Source organism: Kryptolebias marmoratus, linkage group LG4 (assembly GCF_001649575.2).
Source record: "Kryptolebias marmoratus isolate JLee-2015 linkage group LG4, ASM164957v2, whole genome shotgun sequence".
Taxonomy (NCBI): domain Eukaryota; kingdom Metazoa; phylum Chordata; class Actinopteri; order Cyprinodontiformes; family Rivulidae; genus Kryptolebias; species Kryptolebias marmoratus.
In genome coordinates, this window is record NC_051433.1 from 19,105,789 (window position 1) to 19,129,817 (window position 24,029).

At 40.7% G+C, this 24,029-nt stretch overlaps 3 protein-coding genes across 3 annotated transcripts in view; 2 read left to right on the forward strand and 1 right to left on the reverse strand.

Moving 5' to 3' along the window:
* The window catches only part of stx18 (syntaxin 18), an 18,659-nt gene extending 7,173 nt beyond the window's left edge, over positions 1 to 11,486 (forward strand). Inside the window, exons 2-11 of the mRNA XM_017422772.3 lie at positions 6,267 to 6,334; positions 8,461 to 8,576; positions 8,739 to 8,816; positions 8,930 to 8,996; positions 9,095 to 9,186; positions 9,851 to 9,942; positions 10,216 to 10,274; positions 10,403 to 10,472; positions 10,581 to 10,661; positions 10,756 to 11,486. Of these exons, the coding sequence (XP_017278261.1) occupies positions 6,267 to 6,334; positions 8,461 to 8,576; positions 8,739 to 8,816; positions 8,930 to 8,996; positions 9,095 to 9,186; positions 9,851 to 9,942; positions 10,216 to 10,274; positions 10,403 to 10,472; positions 10,581 to 10,661; positions 10,756 to 10,851 (819 nt within the window). The 3' untranslated portion in view covers positions 10,852 to 11,486. The remainder of the gene's footprint in view (positions 1 to 6,266; positions 6,335 to 8,460; positions 8,577 to 8,738; positions 8,817 to 8,929; positions 8,997 to 9,094; positions 9,187 to 9,850; positions 9,943 to 10,215; positions 10,275 to 10,402; positions 10,473 to 10,580; positions 10,662 to 10,755) is intronic.
* Positions 11,487 to 11,924: 438 nt separating this feature from the next.
* nsg1 (neuronal vesicle trafficking associated 1) lies at positions 11,925 to 16,568 on the reverse strand. Its single transcript, XM_017422767.3, has 5 exons — positions 16,337 to 16,568; positions 15,974 to 16,113; positions 15,642 to 15,758; positions 13,575 to 13,685; positions 11,925 to 13,226 (listed from the first exon to the last, which is right to left on the reverse strand). Exons 2-5 carry the CDS (start codon positions 16,100 to 16,102, stop codon positions 13,035 to 13,037), a joined length of 549 nt encoding a protein of 182 aa, XP_017278256.1. The 5' UTR covers positions 16,103 to 16,113; positions 16,337 to 16,568; the 3' UTR covers positions 11,925 to 13,034.
* A 5,401-nt stretch (positions 16,569 to 21,969) lies between these two features.
* Positions 21,970 to 24,029, forward strand: part of tacc1 (transforming, acidic coiled-coil containing protein 1) — a 28,254-nt gene continuing 26,194 nt past the window's right edge. The window contains exon 1 of the mRNA XM_037975168.1: positions 21,970 to 22,122. The gene's annotated coding sequence lies outside the window, so the exon portion shown is untranslated. The remainder of the gene's footprint in view (positions 22,123 to 24,029) is intronic.

Below are 24,029 nucleotides of genomic sequence, written 5' to 3' on the forward strand. Positions count from 1 at the left end.
GGGGGGGGGGGTTCGAGCGCGATTAAGTTTCTTGCTCCAGAGTTTTTTTAAAAAACATTTGAAATCTCATGACGTTAGGTTTGATAATGTGAACTAAACCACACCATTAAAAATCACATTGAGCAGGAAATTAAATTATTTTGAATTGGGGTCGTTTAGAAGCGTGGGTAAATTTTCAAATTTCAAGTAGAGTTAGCAAAATATTGTTGGCAAATTTGTATCGCTGTAGTGTTTACATTTGAATTGAACTGACGAGAAGATTTTATTCTCATATGAGTTTAATTATTGGGTGCTGAACAGTTTATATGGTGTAGGATTACACCAGCAGATGTTACTGCAGTCCCACAAAAGGAAATATGGCGTTAAGTGAGGACAATTTTTCTTAATATGGTATTGAATGTTGGTTAAAAATCAAAATATTTATTTCTGAGAAGCTTTATGCTGATTTTGTTTTATTTTAAAAATAGAGAAAATAATACAGACCTACACTGACATGTTGTATTGTGCAAAGTTTTATATAAACATTTAATGTCTTTTATGTGAAGTTTTTACTCCCGTAACATCACACCTTGTTTAAAAAGATCAGTACTAAGCAATTAACAGGGATCGCTGCTAAATCACTGCTGCTAAATCACTGCTGCTAAATGAGCTCTTCACTCCCAAATTTTGGACTCTTTCTTTTTTTTCCCCCTCAAAATCATGACGAATTACATTCTCAGGTGTCTGCTGTCAAACCTGAGCATAATTATAATTTTGTTTCACTTCTAAAAGTGGCAAAAGCCAGATTTACAAATGTACAAATGTAAATTATGAGAAGGAAATGAAACACCCTGCAGATGTACCTGTTTAGAACAGGTGTGTGTTGCTCAGAAATTAAAGGTTTAAATGTGTAGAAAGAAATGTGTTGTGAAGCTTTGCCATTTGGAACATTTTAAAGGTTTAAAATCACTGAAATATTGTAGCTTCAGATGACAACTTTGCATCCTTGAGGCCGAAACTACAAAATTTCCGAAGCAGAACAACAGAGACAGATATGTAGCTCTAAAAGAACAAATACTAAACAACTTGTTGTTCTCAAGCATTGTGTTATAACTCGTATTATAGCGGTACTAAGGACATTGTGGAAAACGGACACATTTAATAACATTTAAGCATGTTTAAACATGTTTTTTTTGGCTTTATTAGTTATGTTTTTTTTTGTTGTTGTTGGTTTAGAGGTCCTTTTTTAGGCTAGCATCAAGGGATATTTTTCTGCCTTTTATTCAAGTAATATTTTTCTACTTTTAATGAGGTTCAAGTACTGTTGTCATGCACCCTTTTGAAAAGTTTTTCCTCCAAAGGTACACTTTCCAGACATTACTCAGCAGATACAGTGTGATTTTATTCCAATCAGATTGTTTTATGTTTTGTGTTTGCACCTTGTTCAGGGTTTGTGTTTCTAATTAACTGAAGACAGAAGATTTGTTGTTTGTTTTCAGATGTGTTTGTATGAAATACAGAAAGTAAGCTGCCTTACGCTTCTTCTGTCTGATTTAAAATTTACACATTAGCCGGGTGAAAAGGGTTGTTTTTTATCCAGTGTGTGAAATGTTGCCTCATTTGTTGGCAGCATGGTGGTGAACATTGTTCAAGTTTCCTATTTGACTTTTTTCCATGTTGCCATCATGGTTACAATAGATTAGTCAAATGTCATATTTAAAGCCTACAGATCTGTTTTAAGCTTTAGGATGTTTAAAGGGAGTGAAATGAGGGCTGGTTGGCTGAAACAAACACACACACACACACACACACGTATAATTATACTGAGATCACACACAAATCAAAATCTGTGTGTTTTGAAACATGTGCAAAGCTTTGCATAACACCTTCCCTGAGAGAATCACTGCCGATTCTTTTACTTCAGCAATAATACCCACATGTGGGTGAATCTAAGTGTAAAGAATGAATACAAGGAATGGCAACAACTTGTTGACTTTCCTGTTTTCGCATCAGGAAACTAAAAATGAACATGACTAACTATTAACAAATCCTTAGCAAGAATCACAGGTGGAGCTTCCTCTTATAGAAGCTTTAAACCTGCAAAAACTGAAGTTACTCATCTTTTTTTTTCTTTCTCAGTCCTGATTTGTCTGAAAATAATGCTAACATTATGCAACACATGTCAGAGCTACTTCCTTACCTTGGGCGTCATATTAAGCTGGTGGAAGTCTGCCTCGGCCATACAGGCAGTCTTTGGTAAACCATGACAATAGAGAGGGGTGAGGTGGGTAAATACTCACACCTGTAAGCAGCCATCTGATTGGCCCATCCATCTGACCTGTGTGGGACTGACAGAAGATGACAGCAAAGGGCCAAGGAGCAAAGAAAGTAGATTTAGAAATTTGACTTTTTTTTAAGGGCTGAAATGTATTTTTGGTTTACTTTTTCAACAGTAACCGGTGTTTAATGAAAAGTAAAAGACAAATCAGGCCTGTTTTTCTCCACGTTTTCCAGAGAAATTGCAGGAGCAGGGCGGTGAAAGATAAGGAGCTGCTCTCATCTTTTCACTGAGTGTGTGATGAGCTGAGGGACAGAATGCTCTCTGACCTAAATGAAAAAGTTTCACAAATTATTGCATGTGGCCCTCAAAGCCCCAGTGGTTTTTACAGAAGTTGAATAAACCCTGTTTTATCTAATGTCCACCTAAATATAGTTTTGTTTTGTTGGGTTTTTCTTAATTTTATTACCTTTTCACCTACCTCTCACAAAAGCAGAGGTCTTTGTGTTAGTTATGTTGCATCTTGTGGCATCCAGCTTTGTGTTGTTGGGGGTTTTTTGTTTGTTTGTTTTGTTCATTCAACTGCCTCAGCTTTTACATCTGTTTCACATGAAATTGATTGCTGAAAGGAGATTGTTTCATAACGCACCAATCAAGTTTCCACTGAAACGGGTCCAAAACCAACCACAAGACCTTTCTCAGTCGTGATGTCACCACCTTTGTCGATTTCTTGCAGCACAAAAATGACGACGTCCGGAGGTGAACGGGCTTCTTAAATACTTCGTCAGTTGTGAGCCGTGAAAAAAAACTAACACTTCTGTGCTGTGATGGCTTCAGCTTTGTGCTGTTCCCAACGTTCTCCGACTGATCAATAGCCCCCGCCCTACCTCGTCACACCCACCCCCTGTAATGTATGAGTCAGACTTCCCATTACGCTCAAAATGTTGAGTTGATGTTTGTATCCATGCTTGACGTGAATGAACAAACCTGAACTCACAGCAAAGGCTTTGAGTCCTGCGCACCACCCTTTCAAACTTATGCATTCTGCAGTAAAAACCATAACATGTTCTTACAATTTCAGCAGGTTCTCCAAAAAAGGTCAAATACCTCATTTATAAATATTCAGATGAAGTTTGTTTCTCTTTGTTTATTGAACGGACTGAAGCGCTCTCACTGAGTAGACATGAGAAGACAAACTCGGCCCATTAGTGAGTCAGACATAAACATGATAATAAAGTCAACATGTGGTGCAGTCTTCTCCACTGAGGCCTTTCTCTCAGTCTCAGGCTGGCATATTTAAACACAACACAGCGTGGCGTCAGTGCAGATAGCCCACGGTCAGGACGCACACGCAGGGTCTTAAACCAAAACAGTGCGGTCATCATCGAACTCTGTCAGTTACCTGGCTTTAACAAAACAAAGAGCCATCCAGGCTCTTTAGAAATCTGCTTGCTAAGCCTTTTCCCTTTTCTTCCTCATAATAATCCCTCATGATGGTTTGTTTGGGCTCAGTAAGAGCTGCAGGGGGAAGGAGAAAGTGAGGAGGTAAAGTGGGGGTCTTTGATGATGACGAGATTAGATATAGCCCGGCAGACTGTCTCCTCCTGCCTCTGCTGCAAGCTCTGCCTCACACCCACCTACGGCTGCTGCTCATAAACACACACACGCTTCCACATAGTTAGGTGCACAGATGTGTGGTTAGCCGCATGCACAAGGCCACCCCCTTCCTCATTGTTGAGGAATTACTTGCTCTTTAAGGTCTTAAGTTACAAGAGCAATTGATCCCTCTGACCCCCTGCAAACCCTTGAGGTTGTGCTGGGAATCTGAGCTCCAATGTATACACACTGGAGACCCCCATCCCCGTCCTTCCCACCCCCCCGAGCAGCAGTCCCGACGCTCCCCCAGTTTCCACACAATGCACACAAACACACGCACACGTTCGGCGCTCACTTGTTTGTATTCTGATTCAGCAACTTCTAATGCTGAGGATCTAGCACTGCCTGCTGGTCAAAAAGGCGCAGCAGCACCAACTGGTGTTTGCAGTTAAATATACTCCTTATATACAAAAGGAAAAAGCTGACTCTCTGTGGTATTAGCGAGAAAAAAGCAGAATTTTATTTATAAAATAGACAGGTCGTAGAAAGTTTTTTTTTTCTACATTGTGGAAACACAATGGCATTGATTAAATTTAGAAAATAAGCTTCCAGCTTGGCTTTCTTTCCAAATGCCGAGGCAAATTCAGTCAAGGCGAAGAAAATGATATTTTAATCCAGTAATCCAGCGTTGCATTCATGCTGTTTAATGTCATGTCAGAGTAGATCGTGCACAAATATTAGCAGATATTCCAGAGCTGAGCTTTACGATACATTGGGAATTTCACATCATTGTATGCAATACCAGTATCTCAGAGGATTTCTCGGATTACAATAAATAATAGGCTATTATATTCCAAGTGTGGTGCTTTTATGTTCTCCATCTGGCCAACTGGATGGATTCTCACTGCCCCAGATAGTGGCTGAGATAATGAATCACACGAGGAAAAAAAAGTTGTGATTGTCGTGATGACGGAACAGAAAGAGTGAGGAAGATTTACTGCAGCTGACATTGTCATGACAGTATTCAACAATAATATTAGTTACATGTTTTCCTAAAAATGTGCAGTCCTTTTCTAGAACATGAGGTAATTCTACAAGATGCAGTTATATATCCCTGCCCAAACATTACAAATATTCAGTTTTCTGTGAACAATTTCTCACAGAAATAAGAACATTACTTAAAGGAGTCATTACATCCAGTCCCCAACATCTTGTTTAATTTGCTCATTATTTTAGCTCCGGATTAAATTAAATCTGTAAACAGATTTTACTGAACTTGTTCCAATCAAAATGACTTCTAATGATGAAAGCATCTTATATTTTCTCTCACTGGCTTAGAATAGCTACCTAACAGGCAAGTTGAGCTGTAAGGACTGCTCTGTTCTCCTTGAACCCTCCTCTAAAGCTCAATTGCACTGAACTACAATTACCTCCTGACCTCTAATAATAGTATTATTACAAGGGTCAGCTCACCTTAACTGACCCCACCATTCTGTTATCTGTCTAAGCAGACAAATTCGTTAGCTTTGTTTATCTTGAAGAAAATCTTTTCTCTCTCTCTCTCTCTCTCTCTCTCTCGCTCCTCGCTCTTTTTTTTTCTTCTTTTTTTAAGGCATCAGCGTTAATAAAAAACGGCTTTAAGTCACAGAGGCCTGATGGATGAATGTTTAGAGACACTATTAAAGTTGGGTGCCAGGTTACTTCTCGCAGCCAAAGCAATTTGATAATTGAGGTTGTTAGAGTGAAAAAGCTGAAGGCTGAAGACATCGTCCGTTATGCTGTCCAAATAATCCCCCACGCGCCGTGGCCGCTGTCACAGTCAAACTCATTGTGTCATTTTTCAATCCAGGGCTTGTCTGAGTCCTGTCGGATTCTGGACCCAACAGAGCCTACTGTGTGTGCATTCACACACGCTTGGACCCTGCCAGCAGAGCTCTGTGGTCGGGGAAGCAATTTGGTCTTTTTTAATATTTGACCAAATTGCAACAGCAAATATTGGACCGAACCAAGTTTCCTCTGATTTCCCTGTACACACACACACCCACACACACATTTAAACATGGTTCTTTTCCCTACGATAAATTGCAACAGATCGTGATTCGAAAGCCTATTAGACGTGGCCCCGTCAGTGCTCTGTATGCAGCAGCTCAGGCTTTTATTAATGAGAGCTGTTTCTTGAGGAAATTGCTGGTTATGTCCAGGAGTTGATAAGTTGTTTTAGGTTAATGCTGAGAATTGAGATAGACGTCATCTTCAATACTTATCAAAGGATGCCTTTAGTCGAGCTGTTTTTGAATGCAAAATTGTTTTACATTATTAATATTCCTCCTTAAACAGATTTTAAAAGGGAAAAACTGTTTAAAGTAATCCACTGACACAATTCCTGTAATGTGTGCTCACTTTGTCTTGACAGATAACAAACATCACCAAGCTCCGAGACTTTCTGCTACAGCACCGCAAAGATTACGTGAGCGGCGGAAGGTAAGCAGTCAGCAACAGAATCTTTAAATACTGTAGGGAAAGCTGAGGACTGGACAAATCCTGAATCTTTTTGTGGTTTGAAAAAAAACCTGAAGGTCAGAGGTCAGGGTTATTGTCAAATACGTTTGTGTGTGTGTGTGTGATGGCTGCTGGCACAAGGTCAGCAGCGAGTAGGGTGGTCTGTTGAGGCAGGCTCCAGTCTAATTGTCTGGAATAATTGAGCTGCAACCAAGTGTAGAACAAATCACGCCCAGGGATTAATCCAGGCCTTTCTTTGCTCAAGGGCTCTCTGTGTTTTGTGTGTGTGTGTGTGTGTGTGGGTCTGTGTGTGTGTGGGTGTGTGCAGAGTAGCCCCTTTCTGTAAGATTTTTGGATAAATCCTCAGCAGAACACATTAACAAAATATTCAAATTTAAAAATACTTTATTAATCCCAAAGGGAAATTAAATGTTGTTGTAGCTCATTGTCCTGGTTTTGTTAGAGTTTTTATAGATTTTTTTTATAGAGTTATTATAGATGTAACAGGTTAGTTCTGTAGCTGTTAGTGGTTGGGAAAATCCCATGGATTATAACTAATTATAGGTCCAGCACTCAATTAATTATTTCTTTCATGTCCTCCTTTTTTTATTGTCCGTGTTTCATGATGGCGGGTAATAATACTATTGCCAGTGTTTGCGTGTGTGTGTGTGTGTTCTTGTCTGTTTGTTAGCAAAATGTTGCACGAACCACCAGACAGAGATAAGTGAAACTCTCAGAAAGCACTGGATGTACATCTACAGCTGATTAACTTTGGGAGTCACTCCATTTAAAGATGGCCGCTAATCAGCTTCAATCCATTGTTCAGATACTGAGGTACTCATACTCTGAGCGCTAGCAAATTGCAGAAGGTCATTGTTTCAAACTTTGGCATGCAAGGCATTTGGTGATAATCTTTCTGCCTTTCTGTTTCCTAAATGTCTTGAACCACTGGGCACATTTTAATGAAACTCTCAGAAAGAAATCATTAGATGTACAGTGTCCCTACAGCTGATTACCTTATGGAGTGGATGTGATTGAAGATGGTCACCACAGCTAATAGCAAACACTCATTTTTACAAATATTAACTTAAAACTCTGCGTAGTTTTTAGCTAAGAGTCATTCCAGCATGTACTCTGAGCACTAACAGGACATGCTTTGGTATACGAGGTGGCGAGTGATATATATTCTTTTAAGGAACGCTGCTTTAATGTTTAAAGGGAAAAAGCTGAAAGCAGTATTGTTGATAGTGGAATAAATATTATAGCTAAATAATTTTAATAGGTAATAATTATAGCTAAAGTTGGTGAATTTATAAAAAGTTGATGTTGCCCTGAGTTGGACCGCACAGACCTGCACAGTTTTTTTAATATAGCACAGAACAGCAGAGGTGAGAGGGGGTGAGCGTGCAGGAGTTCCTGAATAAAATGAGCTTTAACAGCGCCCTCTTCTGGATTTCAATTCATATTACTGTTATAAACAGACCACTGTGGGGTTCTCAGTGGTGTTTTAGGTCTTTTTGACCTCCTATACCCTCCTCCAGATGACCCCATTCTAGTTAACCAGGCCTCAGCTTGATTCCTGATGGAAAACCACACTGTAACCGAAAAATACAGTCTCTTCATTTTAAGTCCAAGCAAACAATTACAGTTTCATGATTAACATTTTATGTACAAGAGAAAGCCCATAAAGCGTCATGTTAATTATTATACAATAACAGAGTTGTTTTATTTTGAAAATGTGTGTGCTGTTGAGTGTATGTGTGTCTGTCAGAGATGTTAATTCAAACTATTCACTGGAAGAAAGATTTGGATTTTAACTTGCAGCCCTCGGTTGTTTGTTTGTTGTTGTTGTTTGGATAAAATTAGCTGCTTTCCTTGTTGGGGATCCTTTGTGCTCTAATACTGTATTTAGCCCCTGATTTGATTTCTATGATATTATGAGTTTATTAAAAATCCATTAGCCTGAAGATATTCACTGTATTTTTTTTCCTGGACAGTAGTTTTGGGGTTTTTTTGCATGTAACTTGACAAAATATCATTTACATTCTCATGTTTTTGTAAAAGTCCTTTTTTTCTTGTTTCGCCGTACAATGTCGCACGTGTTCTAGTCTCATCTCGTCAGATCTTAACCGCATGACGGACAGCGAACGAGACCAGATCGACCAGGACGCTCAGATCTTCATGAGAACCTGTTCTGACGCCATCAAGCAGCTTCGCAGTGAGGGTGTGTGAGCGCTCACACTGAACAGGCTCAAACAGTGTAGGAACTATGCCGCACGGGGATGCTTAGGTTTTATTTTAAATGCTGCATTTCTTTGTGTTAAATAGTTTTATTGAACAAACAGTGGGTTTTTTTGTACTATACAAGCATCTGTTTCTGTAACAGTGGAGAAGCAGGCGACATCGGCCCAGGTTAAGGAGCACAGGGGTGCAGTGCTGGACATCGTTGAGATGTATCTGACAGGTAATTTCCTGGAATCAGTTACTGTCCAGACTGAGTCCTCTCAATACTTGAGGACCTTTGAGGCGCAGAACTGTGCAGTCGTGTCATGTTTTTCCTTTCCTATTGCTCTTAAGGTGTATGTAAGCTGTACTCTGAGCAGAGAGCGATTAGAGTCAAGAGACTGGTGGACAAGAAGAGACTGTGAGTGTTCTGCTCCCTGTTGCCCAACTCCGCCCTCAGTTTGTGGAGCTTCCTGAAACTGCACGTGATTCATGTTGAAATGTGCAATTTGGTTTCAGATCCAAACTGACACCAGAGCACTTCAGAAAAGTGGAGAAAGCGGTGGAAGTGGAACCCACAGAGGAGAAAATTGTTCGGGAGGAAACTTCTGGTAAGCCTCCTAAAACACAGGAATTTTTATTTATTTTTTTTTTTAATATGAAAGCTCTAAGGGAAAAAGCTACCCCGCTGTGTTATATTGGCAGTTTTCAGATTGAGTTATTCTTAGCTGGTTTTATATATATATTCCTGCATTTTTCTTCCTTTTTTTTTAATGGCCCATAATTGGTCCTTGTGCCACGACGTGGTTAAACCGTGACCAAGAATTTGATATCCTGCAAATATATCAAGTTCAGAATTTTTATGTTCATACACACAAAAATGTAAATTATGCAGAACTTTTATTTGATTGACGTGCTTCTACTGAAAAAATATATAAACAAGTGACAAATGATGTAAAGATAAGACTAGAATTAATGTTTACTCATGGATTTACTAAAAATCTAACATTGAGTTATTTTTTTTAACACTTTATAAAAATAAAGATACCGTCTAAGTTTAAAATAGTAGGTGATATATTTTTATAATTGTTGTGAATCTTGTTGGGTGGACTTCTATGTTATTATAAAAAGATTTAAGACAAATTTAGGAAATATGAAAAAAAATTGAAAGCTCAAGGATTTTTATTTCTCAGAAACCTTGTCACATCAGTCTACTGTAGCCGGTGTTGAGGGAAGTTGTTTTAATTTATGTTTTGGGTTTTTTTCACCCTGCAGAGAAGAACGTGTCTGAAGTCCCGAAGAACTCCGTCGATCTGTGGGAGGAGGGCCGAGTGGAGGATGAGCTCTCTCCTGAGGAGATTCAGATGGTGTGCAACATTAAAAAAAACTGGCTCAAATGCTGACTGAAATATAGATTTGTGTGATTCATGACTGTGCAGCTATTCTGTGTAACAATGTACAATGTAAAAAAGGCAAAAATATTCATTAGGATAGACTAGTAATACTTTAGAACTTTATTTTTCCGAATAAAACAGGCTTTTTGCTGTTCAGATAATGCGGAAAATTCAAAGTTTTGTTTAAGTTGAAATTACATCTAACATTTGGTGGACAAGGGATGAAAGTGTTGTGCTTTTGTGTAGTTTGAACAGGAAAACAAGAGATTGGTCAGTGAAATGAACAGCCTCGTGGATGAAGTGAGGTGAGATTTTGTTCCCTTCGCAGGAGTTTCAGTAAATAAGTGTTGTGAACGTTAAAATGAAAAGACATACATGTTTGGAGCAGTGTGTTTTTCACGCCATATTTATGCGCTCTTCCTACACTCGCCAGGCAAATCGAAGGGAAAGTGGTGGAGATTTCTCGACTTCAGGAGATCTTTGCTGAGAAAGTCTTACAGCAAGTGAGTCCCACTCTTTCCGTTTCCCCCCCCCATCCTGTCTCTTTAACGCCGTGCGGCGTTTGAAGAGTTTGGACGTAAACTTGTTGTCCGTTTCACTTCCTGTGACAGGAAAGCGAGATCGACAATATTCACGAGCTGGTCGTGGGTGCAACAGAGAACGTCAAAGAAGGCAATGAGGATATACGAGAGGTATGACATACGGGAGAAAATATCTGCATTTAGTCTTGGGTGATTGTTTTCTTTGTTTGGTTTTTTTTTGAATAATCTGTTTTTGTCTTACAAGGCAATCAAAAACAATGCTGGCTTCAGAGTCTGGATCCTCTTCTTCCTCGTCATGTGCTCTTTCTCGCTCCTCTTTCTGGATTGGTATGACAGCTAACACAGGCATCGCAGAGGCCCGGACAAAAGGAAGCTGTCTGAAACTGGGACATGTCTCAAAAAGACGCGATGACAACACTCTGCCGCAGCCTGTGGGACATCTTCTTCTTAATGAATATTGTCTTCGTTTCGCTGGTCCCTGCGCTGATCTGTTGTTCTTTGTTCGGCTTTTATTCGAGTGCACTTCTGCAGAGACCAGTTTCATATGGAGCGCTGTATCCAGCTTCACAGTTTACCCTGTGGATGGACAATTTGTTTTCTTTCCTACCACTAGAAGAGTGACAAGCGTCGGAGAGGCTGCGTCTGCGTGAAACTGAAGAGGAGAGCTCCCACAAAAACTAAATGTTTTCTGCTAATCCAGTCAAACAAGCCTCGTTGTACCACCAGATTCTTGCATCCTACTGTGCAATTAAATATACCATCCTCTTTAATTAAGATATAAACTAAAACTAGTTTTTGATTGTTTTGTTTTTCATTACATCATAATATAATTTATTAAAAATGTATGCATCTTACATTTAGGCTGAATTTGCAGTAACATGGAGATCTGTATGTCATATCTTTGTTTTCGGTAAAGCAGCTTTTGATGCATTGCTGCTAACCTGGTTAAGATTAAAGAACAAGTTTGCACATGTGTAACAGCATTTAAGTGAATTACTTTGGCTTTGATAAACTTACACCTTTTAACTGCATTTATGTGTGCATCACTGAGAAACATCTTTACCAAATGATTAATATAATAAGCATCCCTTGAAGGAATGCTTATTACCAACCACCTTGCCTGCACAACTCTGTTAGAGCTTCAAATGTGACTCTCAGCAACTTCCACCCTCAGCTTTAGCTCAATATCTTAATCTAATATAATCTAATTATAGCCATTTTCGCATTTGCTAGTATTATTAAGCTGTCGTGGCCATCTTGAATCAGGTGGACTTCCAAAGTTAATCAGTTGTAGATGTACCTCTAATGATTACTTTATGGGTTTCATTAAAATCCATCCATTGACTCATGAGATATTTTGCTAACAGACAGACAAACACACCTTCAGAGGATAATGAAAATGGTCATTTGGGCAACAGTTTGAAATGTGAGCTCTTTATTTCCATTGTTCATTCGACATTTTATTTAGCAAATGCACTTTAATGGTAATCATTACATCGTTTGAAAAAATGTACATATACTGGAACAGTTAAGGTTAAATGACAAATACAGGAAGGAAAAAAAAGCAACGGGACAAGCAACTAGTTGGATTGTTCCACTACAGACTAACTAATACCTGTGACGGCTGCTACCAGCCATCTGTGGTGACGATCAATGCAAAGCATTGCACAATACAGTGTCTTCACTAGCAAAACATTCAGTACAGCAGCAGTAAGTTATGCTATGAAAAGTAAGCATATTTTGTTCATAATTAATGGAAACAATCAAGTGCTATGAGCTGACTCAACACGGTCCAGAGTATTTTTTTTTCTTCTGCTGGTATGATTCCTCCAGGTCAAGCCTCAACGTCTAACAATATCATAACATTAAAATATTTCAGCACAGGTATAAACTCTGAGGCAAATATTCTAGTAGCTTTGCTGCTTCGAGTGAAAAAAAATCGATGATTCAAGGAGGTCTTTGCATGCTTTAAAATCAGCAACCCGGGTAAAGAAGAATTACAAAGCAGACCGGTTCCTAGTAGCGTCGTGCGTGCGTGTGCGGTAAAACAAGCGACGCAGACACGAGACGGCTCACGCTCGTTTCACAATCTGAGTGCTAACGTGAGCTGGTTCATATGTGTATGTACAAAGACCGTGTGTGACCTCCCCCCCCAGCCTTACACATTTGCCACTTTGTTTTGTCGTAAAATAAACAACATATGCTAGTCAAACAACTCGTGAATCCACCAAACTGAGCCTCGCTGTGCTGACAACATGTTCAAAGTTTCCACAGATTTCCAGCTACTGTACACATCAGCTGACCAAACTACATCGACAAGGCAGCATAGCACCTCAGGCAAGATAAGTTGACTTCTTTTTTTATTTTTGTTTGTTTGTTTGTTTTTTTCCCCCCACCTACTGAAAGCGACGGGACTGGATGTTTGCCTGAATGGCACAACCATGTTGTTATCATTATTACCATTTTATTTTTTTATTATTATTCTTCCGCAGCACTGGAGGCCACCTCCTGATCCCAGGCAGGTTAGGCCAGTTTCTGGCCCGTCTCCATCTCTTGCTGGGTTACCTTCTCCTCGGACATGATGGTCACCCACGGGGACACCGACCGAGTGATTGTCTGCTTGGCTATGTTGTAGCGGTTGATGTAGGTAAAGAGACGCCCATGGCCCTGAGGGGGGTAGTTCCCGTACAAGCCAGCAGGCATGCAGCGACCCTGCTGCTCCAGACACACATGATAAAAACACAGGTTAACACATCTTCACAATGGCAAGGCGAAACTCAAAATTTACACAAAGAGTGAAAACGTGATGACTCTGGACATGATTTTATTTGAGGAACTGATTCACAGAATTACATGAGAGGATTAGCTGACAGCAGATAAACTAGAGCCGCAGAAGAGCGCCTACGATCAAAAAGAAAAGTGGACAAGGTTCAAACCAAGCTAAACCTATCACTTGGCTTAACCGTGTTACATGCACAAAAATATAACATTTTAATTTTTGATTGAGATCGTAACATTACACATTAATGACAACATAATAAGTAAATACTGTGAAGCGTTTACCATGTAAACAAAGCTGTCAGGACACGGCTGCTCGTACTGGTAGATCTTGTAGACGACCAGAAACACCACACACACCAGGAAAGCCAGGGCACAGATCACCAGCAAGGTCACCTAAGGATGACAGCGACTTCATCAGCACAAGGCCCAACCTTTGGGTCAGTAAAACACAAGAAATCAGCTTCTACAGAGGGGCGAGAGAACAGATCCTCACGATCTTTGACACACATGCTTTTTAACTGTGACTGGGGTTAGTATGAGGTACTTTACAGTATCTTTTCAGACCTTCATCTTGTGCTTTTTGTTCCATCACACGAACTTTAAAAGTTACCTTTAGCCACGGAGACAACGCGAGGTTGACTGCAACTTTAACACAGGAAGGGATGGCGATCGAACTACGATTGATTACACAACAATTCAGTTTATTCAACCAATAATAATAATTATTCAGTTAAACGTAATTCGCACACCTTTCACCTTATAAAACTTCAGTCATCTACAAAGCCTAGAAACTGTTTTTTCTGCTTATTTTTTGATTGACATCAAAGGTTCTCAGGACCAATGCTAATACTGTCACTGTTGGACATAAATACTTTTTTTTTTTGTTGCATAAATGAATTCTACTTTCCCATCTATATAGGGTTTTATGGATGACTATCAATAAGGAATTATTAAAGAGCCTAAACTTAACCTTGTAACTTTATCAGTATCAAACAAGTTGCTATTGAAGAACAGTTTTTGGAGCTGGTAGGCATGATTACAGCTTTTTCCTTACAGAGGAATCAATATATTCACAAAGGATAAAAGCCTTCAGTTGTGTCTAATTGTCTGACCAGGGACAAAATTTAAACTTTGACCACACAGTTTAGTTTATAATAGCAATTACCTTTACTGGAAATACTAAAATGAAAGGTTTGAACATGTGTGTGTGTAATATTTCAAAGCTCCTGCCTGAACATCTTTTCAGCCGTTTCTTTTCTCTTGATAATAAAGACTGAATAAGAGGGCCGTGTTGAAAGTGCAAACACATCAACAGAGGAGTGGTATGTATACAAAAAGCTTGACGGCACACAAAGCTGCGACAGCAACAGCCAATCGGAGCCTCCGAATGTTGTGCTCACTTGATCGCCGAGTGCCTTGTATGACCATCTGTGAGGCTGAACTCTCCACTCTCAGGAGAGTTACGTAACGGCTACTGGCGTTACTGAGGAACGGGGGACAAACGGGAGGAGATGTTGCCTCATTATTGATCGCACTAAATCCTAAATAAAATAAGTAAATTACAGTGTTTTCTTGTGTATCTTTTAAGTGGAAATTACTCCAGTCGAAGATATATGTGACAGATAAGAGGAGATGCTTTAAGCCTGAGTCCAGGTTTCCTATATCGTTTTTAAGTGCTTTTGATGTGACTGAATCCTGAAGCAGTCACACAGCACCAAAACGAACAAAGGAAAGCAACAGGAGCTTTTTTTCTTTAAAAAAGAAAAAGAAAAAAAGGAGACTATCTGCAATGAAAGGTCTGCCTGCTGAATTTCAAAGCACCGGCACTTTGTTCTGTCAGACAGCGATGTGCCTCCCTGCCTTTTAGATGTCGCAGAAAGGAAGCTGCAGAAGGGAAGCGTGACACTCCTCGGAGAGACATCTGTTGATTAGGACTCCAAAAAAAAAGAGGAAGAGCTGCGAACTCTGTGAGCAAAAACCCAAACTCAAGGGGCTTCTCTCCTGCGTGCGAGCCCCTTCGAACGACAACTTTCAACTGCCTCTTGGACTAAACCCCACATTTTAAAAGGAGGCGCGTTAACAGGGAGGGAGGCGGCGGGAGGGATGTCGAGGCCATCACCATGGCAGCAGCCGAACGAGCGAGGCGAATCACTGCGTCTCACTGTAATCCATGCAAGATGGACACGAAGGAGGCCTGGGCGAAGGAGAAGGAAACACCAAAACGAAGTCGACAGCTGTCCCCCCCCTACCCCCCTGCAGCTCGGGACGGGTGTCTGCTCTCGGACACGCGCAGGCGTAGGAGGGAGAGAGAGACATTAAAAGCAGCACAGAAGCCAACCCCATTCTTACTTTGAGTCTCTCAGATACACCTTCAATGATGCTGATGGAGAACTCTGCGATTTTGGGGGACCGTAGCTTCCCCTTCTTGTTCTCGCCATCATAATCCGCCTTTGTCTTCACCACCACCTGGCAGGAAATATATCACACACATGCACAAATGAGAATGGGTTGCAGTTAAACCCACAGGAAGAAATGAGGCTGTTATTGTTAGATTTTAATACACATTTAACAATGGATATTGATCCCACACATACACAATAAAAACCTGTACTTTTCTAAAAAAGGGAACATGCATATGCTGAGTTTTATTCATTTAAAAGCAATTAACACATTTCTTTTACCTTATCAGGAGGTGGAAACTGCAGCTGGCTGGCATCTAGAGGTGTGATGAGAGGGATGGTGTCAAAGCCGTCCTCAGAAACCACCTTCCCGTTGGTTTTCTCGGTGAAATTATTCCCCAGTTTAACCATTTTTTACCCCCCTGCACGATAAAAAAAAAGGCAGGAAAACTGGAATTATTCAGGGAGATATCCGTGAAGAGTTGAGGATTTTGCGGGGGGGAAATGAAACAAAACGCGTTTAATAAAAGGCGCCTCGCGGGCCACAAGGAGACCGAGGAGGCTCCGACATAAAGGGACCGACGCGTCGTCGTGGTCATTAAAAAAAATATATATATTTATCATTTATGGGCTTTAGACACTCACCAGCTCAGCCGAGACGCGTTGTAAAGCGGTGTATTTCCCTCTTTATCGTTCCAGCTTTGCTCTCCGTGTGTGTATGCGCGCGCGCGCGTGTGTGTGTGTTTAAGATGTGACGCAGCCGATTTGTGAGGAGCTGCTGTACAATATGGCCAGCTGGGTTTGTGCTGCTGCTGCTGCTCCCTCCTCCTCCTCTTCCTCCTCTCACAGAGCTGGATGCTGCTGCTGCTGGCGTCTGGTGATGTAAGGTCCTCATCTCTCTCTCACACACACACTCTCTCGGACACACACACACTGCAATCAGCCTACCAGCTGGAGCCCATCAGCGCCAAACATTTAGAGCAGCAATCAAAGTGTGGCCGACAAAACTGCTTCTCTTATTGTGTTTATTGAATATGAGAGCCAGGTTTATAAAAAAAGAAAGAAAAAAAGGGGATATGGAGGGTCTACACAAGCAGCACTTGTAGATTTATTGTTTGCACACAGTATTGCACTGTTTTCTGCAACATAAAGATTTCTTATTTTGGGCAGGATGGCTCACATATTTCACACACACACACATACATTGGGAAAATAAGTCACAGAAACTGTTTTCTGACAAGAGCTGTGTGGTAAATATATATATTTGAAATGTCAACATAAAATTATAGATATAGCCTATAAAATTACTTGAACTAAATGGCAGTGTGGAGTGCAGTCAGGGCCAAAACTGTGTGTTTTGCTAAAGCCAGTATTTCATCTTTGTATGAAATTACTAGACTGGAAACCTGGAGGCATCCCTCGGGATGGCCTCAGTACAAGTTTAAAGTCCTGCCCCTCCGAACAAACAGGACTTTGCTCTTGGTAAAATAACATTTAAAAAAAATATATACTTTAGACATTTCTTTTGGGCGTTCCCTGTTGTTGATTCATGTAGTTCTTGCCTTGCTGCTCATTTTTTCTAACCCTTTTAGCCGTAATTAGTTATTTTATGCTTAAAAGAAAGAGGATTGTGACAGCTACAGTAGCCTGATTCCTGCTGAAGGCGCGGACACTTAGTCTTAAATTAGTAAGACACCACAGACATGTGGTGTCTTACTGGACCGTGACTGCTGGTGACAAATTACAAACGATGCTTGCAAAAGAGTTTCCAAAATGTCTTAAAACATTTATGAGGGTTCCTCATTTTCTCATGTTAGTCGCAGGGCCTCGCTCTTGCGTCGCATGAATTTTGAACACGTTCAAAACTTCTGCAAAAACAAATTCTCTCAAAATAGTCGCAAAGTCACCACAGGCGTCTAGAACCTGTCTCAGTCAAGGCGCCGTCAGCCAGAAATGTGAGACAACTTGGGCATATGGGCTCATGAAAACAAACTGTCAATGACTGGGGACAAAAAAAGAAAAGAAAAGAAATTGCAATCAAACTGAGACATAATTAAGATGCTCTGTTTCAGTTTCTGTGTGGTGACATTTCACATTGTTTTTAGATCTTTGCACAGAGTGATCAAATACATATTCTTTGTTTTACAATGATAATTTTGCTTTGGCACAAAATTATCAGCTAATTTCCTTTTTAATATATCCATTAGTGATAGGAATTCCAGTTCTTTTTATGGGATTTGGATTATTTGTCTCAACTCAGTTTACCAAGAAAATGAAGCAAAAACATCCAGATCCCAGAAAAGAGCCTTAAATCCCATCACCAACAGTCATAAGCACAGGGAAATCTTTCTTTAAATCTTATGAACAGACTGACTGATACAAAATAGGAGCAAGTGGGCTTGAACTTTGTGTCTTTTTTGTGTTAGCAATAAGTCCCTCCAAAGAAAAACATGCAGCCATCATTGTGTTGTGTCAAATTGGTCTCACATGCAAGAAAAGAGCTGCAAGACTATTTAGAGAAGTGCCAGGACCGTTTCCTCCTGAGGCGCTCTACAGAAACGTGTCGCCGTCAGTGCGGCGCTTGGTCAACACTGGTTTGGAACAATTTGCATGCACAGCGAGGTGAAGACTTTTGGACCCTGGACCAACTAAACCTCTGCAAGAAATCTAAGGACTGGACAGCAGAGAACTGATGCAAAGTTATTTTATCTGAAGAATCACCCTTTGGATTGTTAGGGGCATTTGAAAAATCTTTTATCTGGAAAAGAACATGTGTCGTGCTAACTGTGGCACATCCTGATACAGTCCATGTGGAGGGCATTTACTCAGTTCTGTCCAAGAGCACTGCCATGAATAACCGTATCAAAATATCCTCCAAAAGCAACTTCTTCAAACAGTTCAGGCACAATTTGGTGATCGGTGTATTTTCCAGCACGATGGACTTCTTTGTCTGAAAGCAGTACTGATAAATGTGGTTCAAAGATCACGCAGTTGAAAAGTTTGGACCTGTTCCAAGGAAACTCCTAAGATCTCAACCTCATTGAGAACCTGTGGTCCATTCTCAAAGAGCAGGGACCAGAAACCAACAAAGTGATCAACTCTGAGCGCTAATAATACAGGAATAGGTCACCATCAGTCAGGATTTGGACTAGAAGCTGATATCCAGCATGCCAAAACAAACTACCGAAATTATAAAGAAGGGTCAACATTGTATACACTGACTCTTTGCATAAATGTGATGTATTTGCTAATAAAACCTTTGAAACTTATGACATGTTTTGTATATTTTAAACCGTAAACTTCTGCTCATTGCTTTATTGTCCGGCTCTTTTTCACCTTCATCTCTTTAGCTGCCAGAACGGGCAGCTGCTCCTTTTTTATCAGCATTAAAGGTGATGGTATGTGAATGTTCACAGCCTGTTTTTACTGCCGCTAAGTGGCCAGTAAAACAGTCATTGCAGGTTTGTAAGCGGCTCTCAGTAAAAAGCTGCTTTCTGTCCTGATGTATTGACTTATTTGTTTTATAGTGGCCCATATGTTGGTATGGAACCTAAGAGGGGGAAACAACCTGCTCTCAATCACTGTGTGACAATAACTGGAAGAAAATAAATTGATCCATTAGGGTGAAACACAGTCTTGTTACATTTAAAGCATCTATAGCCAAGAACCATCATGTCTGATTAGACTTCATCCCCTGTCTCCTCATTATGTAGCCAGAAATGTTAAAACAAGCATGTGGCTGCATATCATCCGACAGCTTGTTGCCAGGTTACAGGGGGAATAAAACAGGATTAGAGGAAAAGACGCAGGACTGATCAAATCAAGTCTGTTCAGAGCGAAAATAGTCAACAGAAAACGGCAAAGGAAAGGAGTTGCAATGATGTCATCCTGGGATGAAGATCAAAGCGTTATGGATTTATGGCTTTAACAGCTGTTAAGACTTTACAAAGCTGATTCCCTTTAGGTTAAGGGTGTTTGATATTAAGTTACTGTCTACTACATTTCCTTTGTAATGAAATCACTCATTCCTGGAAAAAGAAATCCAGTTGCATAACATGATTCCTCAGGGGCACAGCATACCTGGTGCTGCACACATTGTCCCTTTACATGTGACGCTGTGTAGACACACTAGAAGTAACTGAGTATTGCACTGATGGTGGATAAACCAAAACCTTTTTTTTAGGTGCAACATATTTTGAACTGCTTATGTGACAGCCAGTCTTAAGATCATAAATGTCCAAATTCAGCAATAATACTCAGCACATATCAATTTTAAATACACTCACTGCACCAGGGCCTGACATGATTCACTCCTACTGGCTGCAGAAACTGGCCGCACTCCATGAACGCCTAGCAGGACAAATAAACCAGCTGCTGAAGGGTGGTTGACCCAAGTCCAGATAGTCCTGATCAGGAAGTGGCAATCCTATCCAACTACCGGCCAATCACCTGCCTCTGTACAACATGGAAGCTCCTGTCAGGCATCATAGCAGCTAAGATGAATAGGCACATGGGTCAATACAGAAGGGAACTGGCAGCAACTCTAGAGGAGCCAAGCACCAAAGCTGTAGCTTGAGACTATAAGACCAGACACACATACCTGTACACGGCCTGGATTGACTACAGGAAAGCCTATGACTCGATGCCCCACACATGGCTCCTGGAGTGCCTTAAACTGTACAGCATCAACAGGACACCAAGAGTCTTCATTAAGAACTTGATAGGAATGTGGAAGACAACTCTAGAGGCCAATTCAAAGCCAACTGCACAGGTCAGCATCAAGTGCAGCATATACTAAGGTGATGCGTTGTCCCCACTCCTGTTCTGCGTGGGTCTGAACCCCCTCAGCCAGATCATCACAAAGTGTGGCTGTGGGTACCGGCTCAAAAGTGGAACAGTCATCAGTCGCTTCTTCTACATGGATGACAACAAGTATGCTAAAAATGAGTGAGACATCGACCTCACTAGGATACACAGCAAGGACATTGAAATGTCACTCGCAATGAATAAATGTGGTTAGAGAAGTAAGGTGATTACAATCTACAACATGAAGGTGGCATTGCAGATGTCCAGGACAGCTACAAATACCTTGAAATCCCACAGGCAATTGGCAACCATGATGAGGCCACAAGGACTTCAGCCACAACCAAATATCTACAGAGAGTAAGGCAGGTCTTGAAGAGCCACCTGAATGGAAAGAACAAAGTTCAAGCTGTGAACAGCCTCTCCAGTCATCAGCTAGTCTGCCGGTATAATAGTCTGGCCAGAGGAGGAGTTAGAAGCCACTGAATACAGAAAACATCCACATAAAAAACAACTGATTGTTTATTGTGAGAGTTTAAGTTATGCATTAAAGCCGACTGTAGACAAATAGTTTTATGCATTCATTTTTGAGGTAGCAAAACAGAGAAGTTTGTTGAGGTTTCTGCTGCAGCTTTTCATTGAAAAGTTAAAACACTAGAGGGAGACACCGGCTCAGAGCTTAACTGAGGTCTGTTCTGTAGGCTGGTGATTTAGTTGGATTTTTTTTTATTGTTATTAAGTTTCGGTACTAGATTTTACAAGATGTGCGTCAGATCTTGAGCTAAATACTCCCTCATGTTGTGTACCTACTTAATCCTGTTCAGGGTTGTGGGGGTCTGGTGTTTATATTTCTGCCATCTGGTGCCGTTTTTCTCATTTTATCTTAGTCTTTATTCAGATTTAATACCAGACCTGTTGATTTCCTGACAGATCGACTGAAACTTCACAGACTTTAACAAAACTATAAACTGTGGTTTGAAAGTATTTTGGTTTACCTTAAACAGGTTCAGCAAAAATCTGATAAGATCCTCATCTTTTTAACCAAATATATATATAAATATTAAATGGAAAGAGTGAGCAAAATAAAACCATGGAAACTTCAATGCAATCTGCCATTTTAATATTTACTCGACCTGGCTGTTGTCATTGTATAATTAGATTGAATTAAATTGTTTTAGTTTAGGTTGCCATGATTTTAGTTATGATTTGGTTCTATGTAAATAAAGCTGAACTGAAGTGAATACACCAAAAATAAAACTAAGGAATAGAGTAGTACTTTGTCCAGAAAAGGCATCATAGGTTTATAAAAAGATTATTGTGCTCAAAAAAGTGAACCCTGTGATCTGTAGTGATGTGTAAAATGTGAGTCAGCCTTATATGGAACTGCTGTGTCTTTAAAGCCCACGCTGTTTTTGGCTCCCTGCCCAGAAACTTTATTTCCCATTTCCCATCCAGCCACATGGACCGGACTCGGCCGCGCAGACAGAACAAGAACCTTCCCTCTGAGAGCAGCGGCTCCAACGGCAGCCTGAACCCGAGACCCTCCAACTCGCACCCAGAGACACGCACATCTCCAGGAACCTCCCAGCAGCTCTGACACAGCCTCCTGGTCCTCAAAGCACAGAGAGGTAAGACTTCCACCTCAGAAAGTGTGACAGCTTTCAGGCGTGCCACCGTAAAGTAGCACGTTTGTGTCTTAGACAGCCGGTTTTATGGTTTTGATCTGCTGACTTTTGAACCGTTCTGCCTGGAGCCTCAGCGAGTGCGCTGGGTTTGCTGTAAAGGTTCTGCTGCCACATGAGAGCTATTGTCTTTGAAAAACAAAGCCTCTTTTCACAAATCCATAATGCCCTTCAGTAGCCAGGCCAGCGGTATGTGGGCTTTGTGATGTGAACTATTTTTTAAATGCTTATGAAAAGACTTGTTCAGTGACAGGTTTACTGAAAGTTTGCTTACTTGAATGATTTCCCTCCTGAAGAAGAAATAGAGAAGTGTGAGTGGAAAGTTGGCAAGAATGGTTTGAGTTTTCACAGCTAACAGGACTGTATAAACACCTAGAAACTGGCTGAATGAATGGGCCATGCCACAGGCGCCATCGTCCACTGTCGTGTTGTAGTAAACAGAGTGAGACCTGTAAACATCCCGGCTTGTTGTTGTGGAAAACACACACACACACGGTGGCCGCACCACTGTGCTGCTGAAGTTTCTGGACTGTAATTTTTCTGCGGAGATGAGGTCACAGACAGACACACCCAGAGGCTCAGTGCTCTGAGCAGGAAAGGCCACGGGTGGAAGACGTTCTGCCCTGGCTCCGAGTGACTCACTCGCTGGGAGGAAGCCGCTGTTTGTTGGAATTTCCATTCAGCTTGGAGCGGAGGAATTTCAGTCTGGATGTGGTGTTTAAACTGAGGCACAAAGCACAATGTGCACAGGAGTCAACATGACAGCTCCAGTGAGATCACATACGGAGACTTTTAAATCAGTCCGCTGAAATGAAAAATAATTCTTTTCTGCGTGTACTGACTCTTGAATGTGTTTGGAATGCAAATTATCTCCTTTTCTCTATGCCGAAAACCTGGAGTTATTTGACCTACGACCATTTTAACCCTCGCTTCCTGGTGTCTTCCTTCTCTCTGCGAACATGCAAAATGAGCACAATGTATTTAGAGCCACTGCCAGAATTTGCAAAACAGTCTTTTTTTTTTGTCCATTGCTTTGATTTGGAGAGGCCCAGAAGCTCAGATTTAGCAGCAAAAACAGACTCGGAGGAGGCAGAAATGGGAGGTTTGAGTCAACCCGAGATTGTTTCTCAAACTTCTGTTCTCATGTCCCTGAAATAGACTCACAGGCTCGGATCGAAGACGCTCATGGTTTGGCTGAAACTGAAGTGAAAGTGTGACAATGAAGTTATTCTTGATCAGTAACTTTTTCTGATGCCCGAAACATTATTAAATCTCTTTTATAAAAACCAGGCAAAACAACCACAGTATATACGACATATGTTGCATCGTGTTACGGTTATTCAGACTCTTTTCACACTACAGCGTCTTTTCTTCCCTCCTGATCTGGAAGCCAGATTGTGCAACTTCCTGGCTGTAAAAACACTGCATGATTTAGTGGGAAAGAAAAAAAAAACAAAAAGAGACCCATTGTCTTAACTCTGTGCCTACGATCACTTGTTCTGTTCACAGCTATTTAAATCTGACAGTGTGGATGACACACAAGGGTTTTCTTCTCCTGCGCAGCTTATAGATGAACTCTGAAGCACCTTTGTGTGAAAGGTGCTCTACAAATAAAGTCCAAATGATTGCTACGGCACACAGGTCCCAGCAGAGCATTTGTGTCAGCTGATGCAATTTAAAAAAAACAAAAAACTTTTGCATGTCTGCACAAGTTTGTGGTTATCCCTTTACAGGTGCTGGTCATAAAATTAGAATATCATGAAAAAGTAGATTGATTTCAGTAATTCCATTTAAAAAGTGAAACTTGTATATTATATTCATACATTACATACAAACTCATATATTTCAAATGT

What these genes read in the sequence shown, in the direction of transcription:
- nsg1 (XM_017422767.3), bottom strand. Translation starts at nt 16,102, where the DNA reads ATGGTTAAACTGGGGAATAATTTCACCGAGAAAACCAACGGGAAGGTG. An exon ending in GTGTATCTGAGAGACTCAAA is followed by an intron (nt 13,686 to 15,641) that starts GTAAGAATGGGG and finishes TGTCATCCTTAG; the next exon opens with GTGACCTTGCTGGTGATCTG. An exon ending in CTGACAGCTTTGTTTACATG is followed by an intron (nt 13,227 to 13,574) that starts GTAAACGCTTCA and finishes TGTCTGGAGCAG; the next exon opens with CAGGGTCGCTGCATGCCTGC.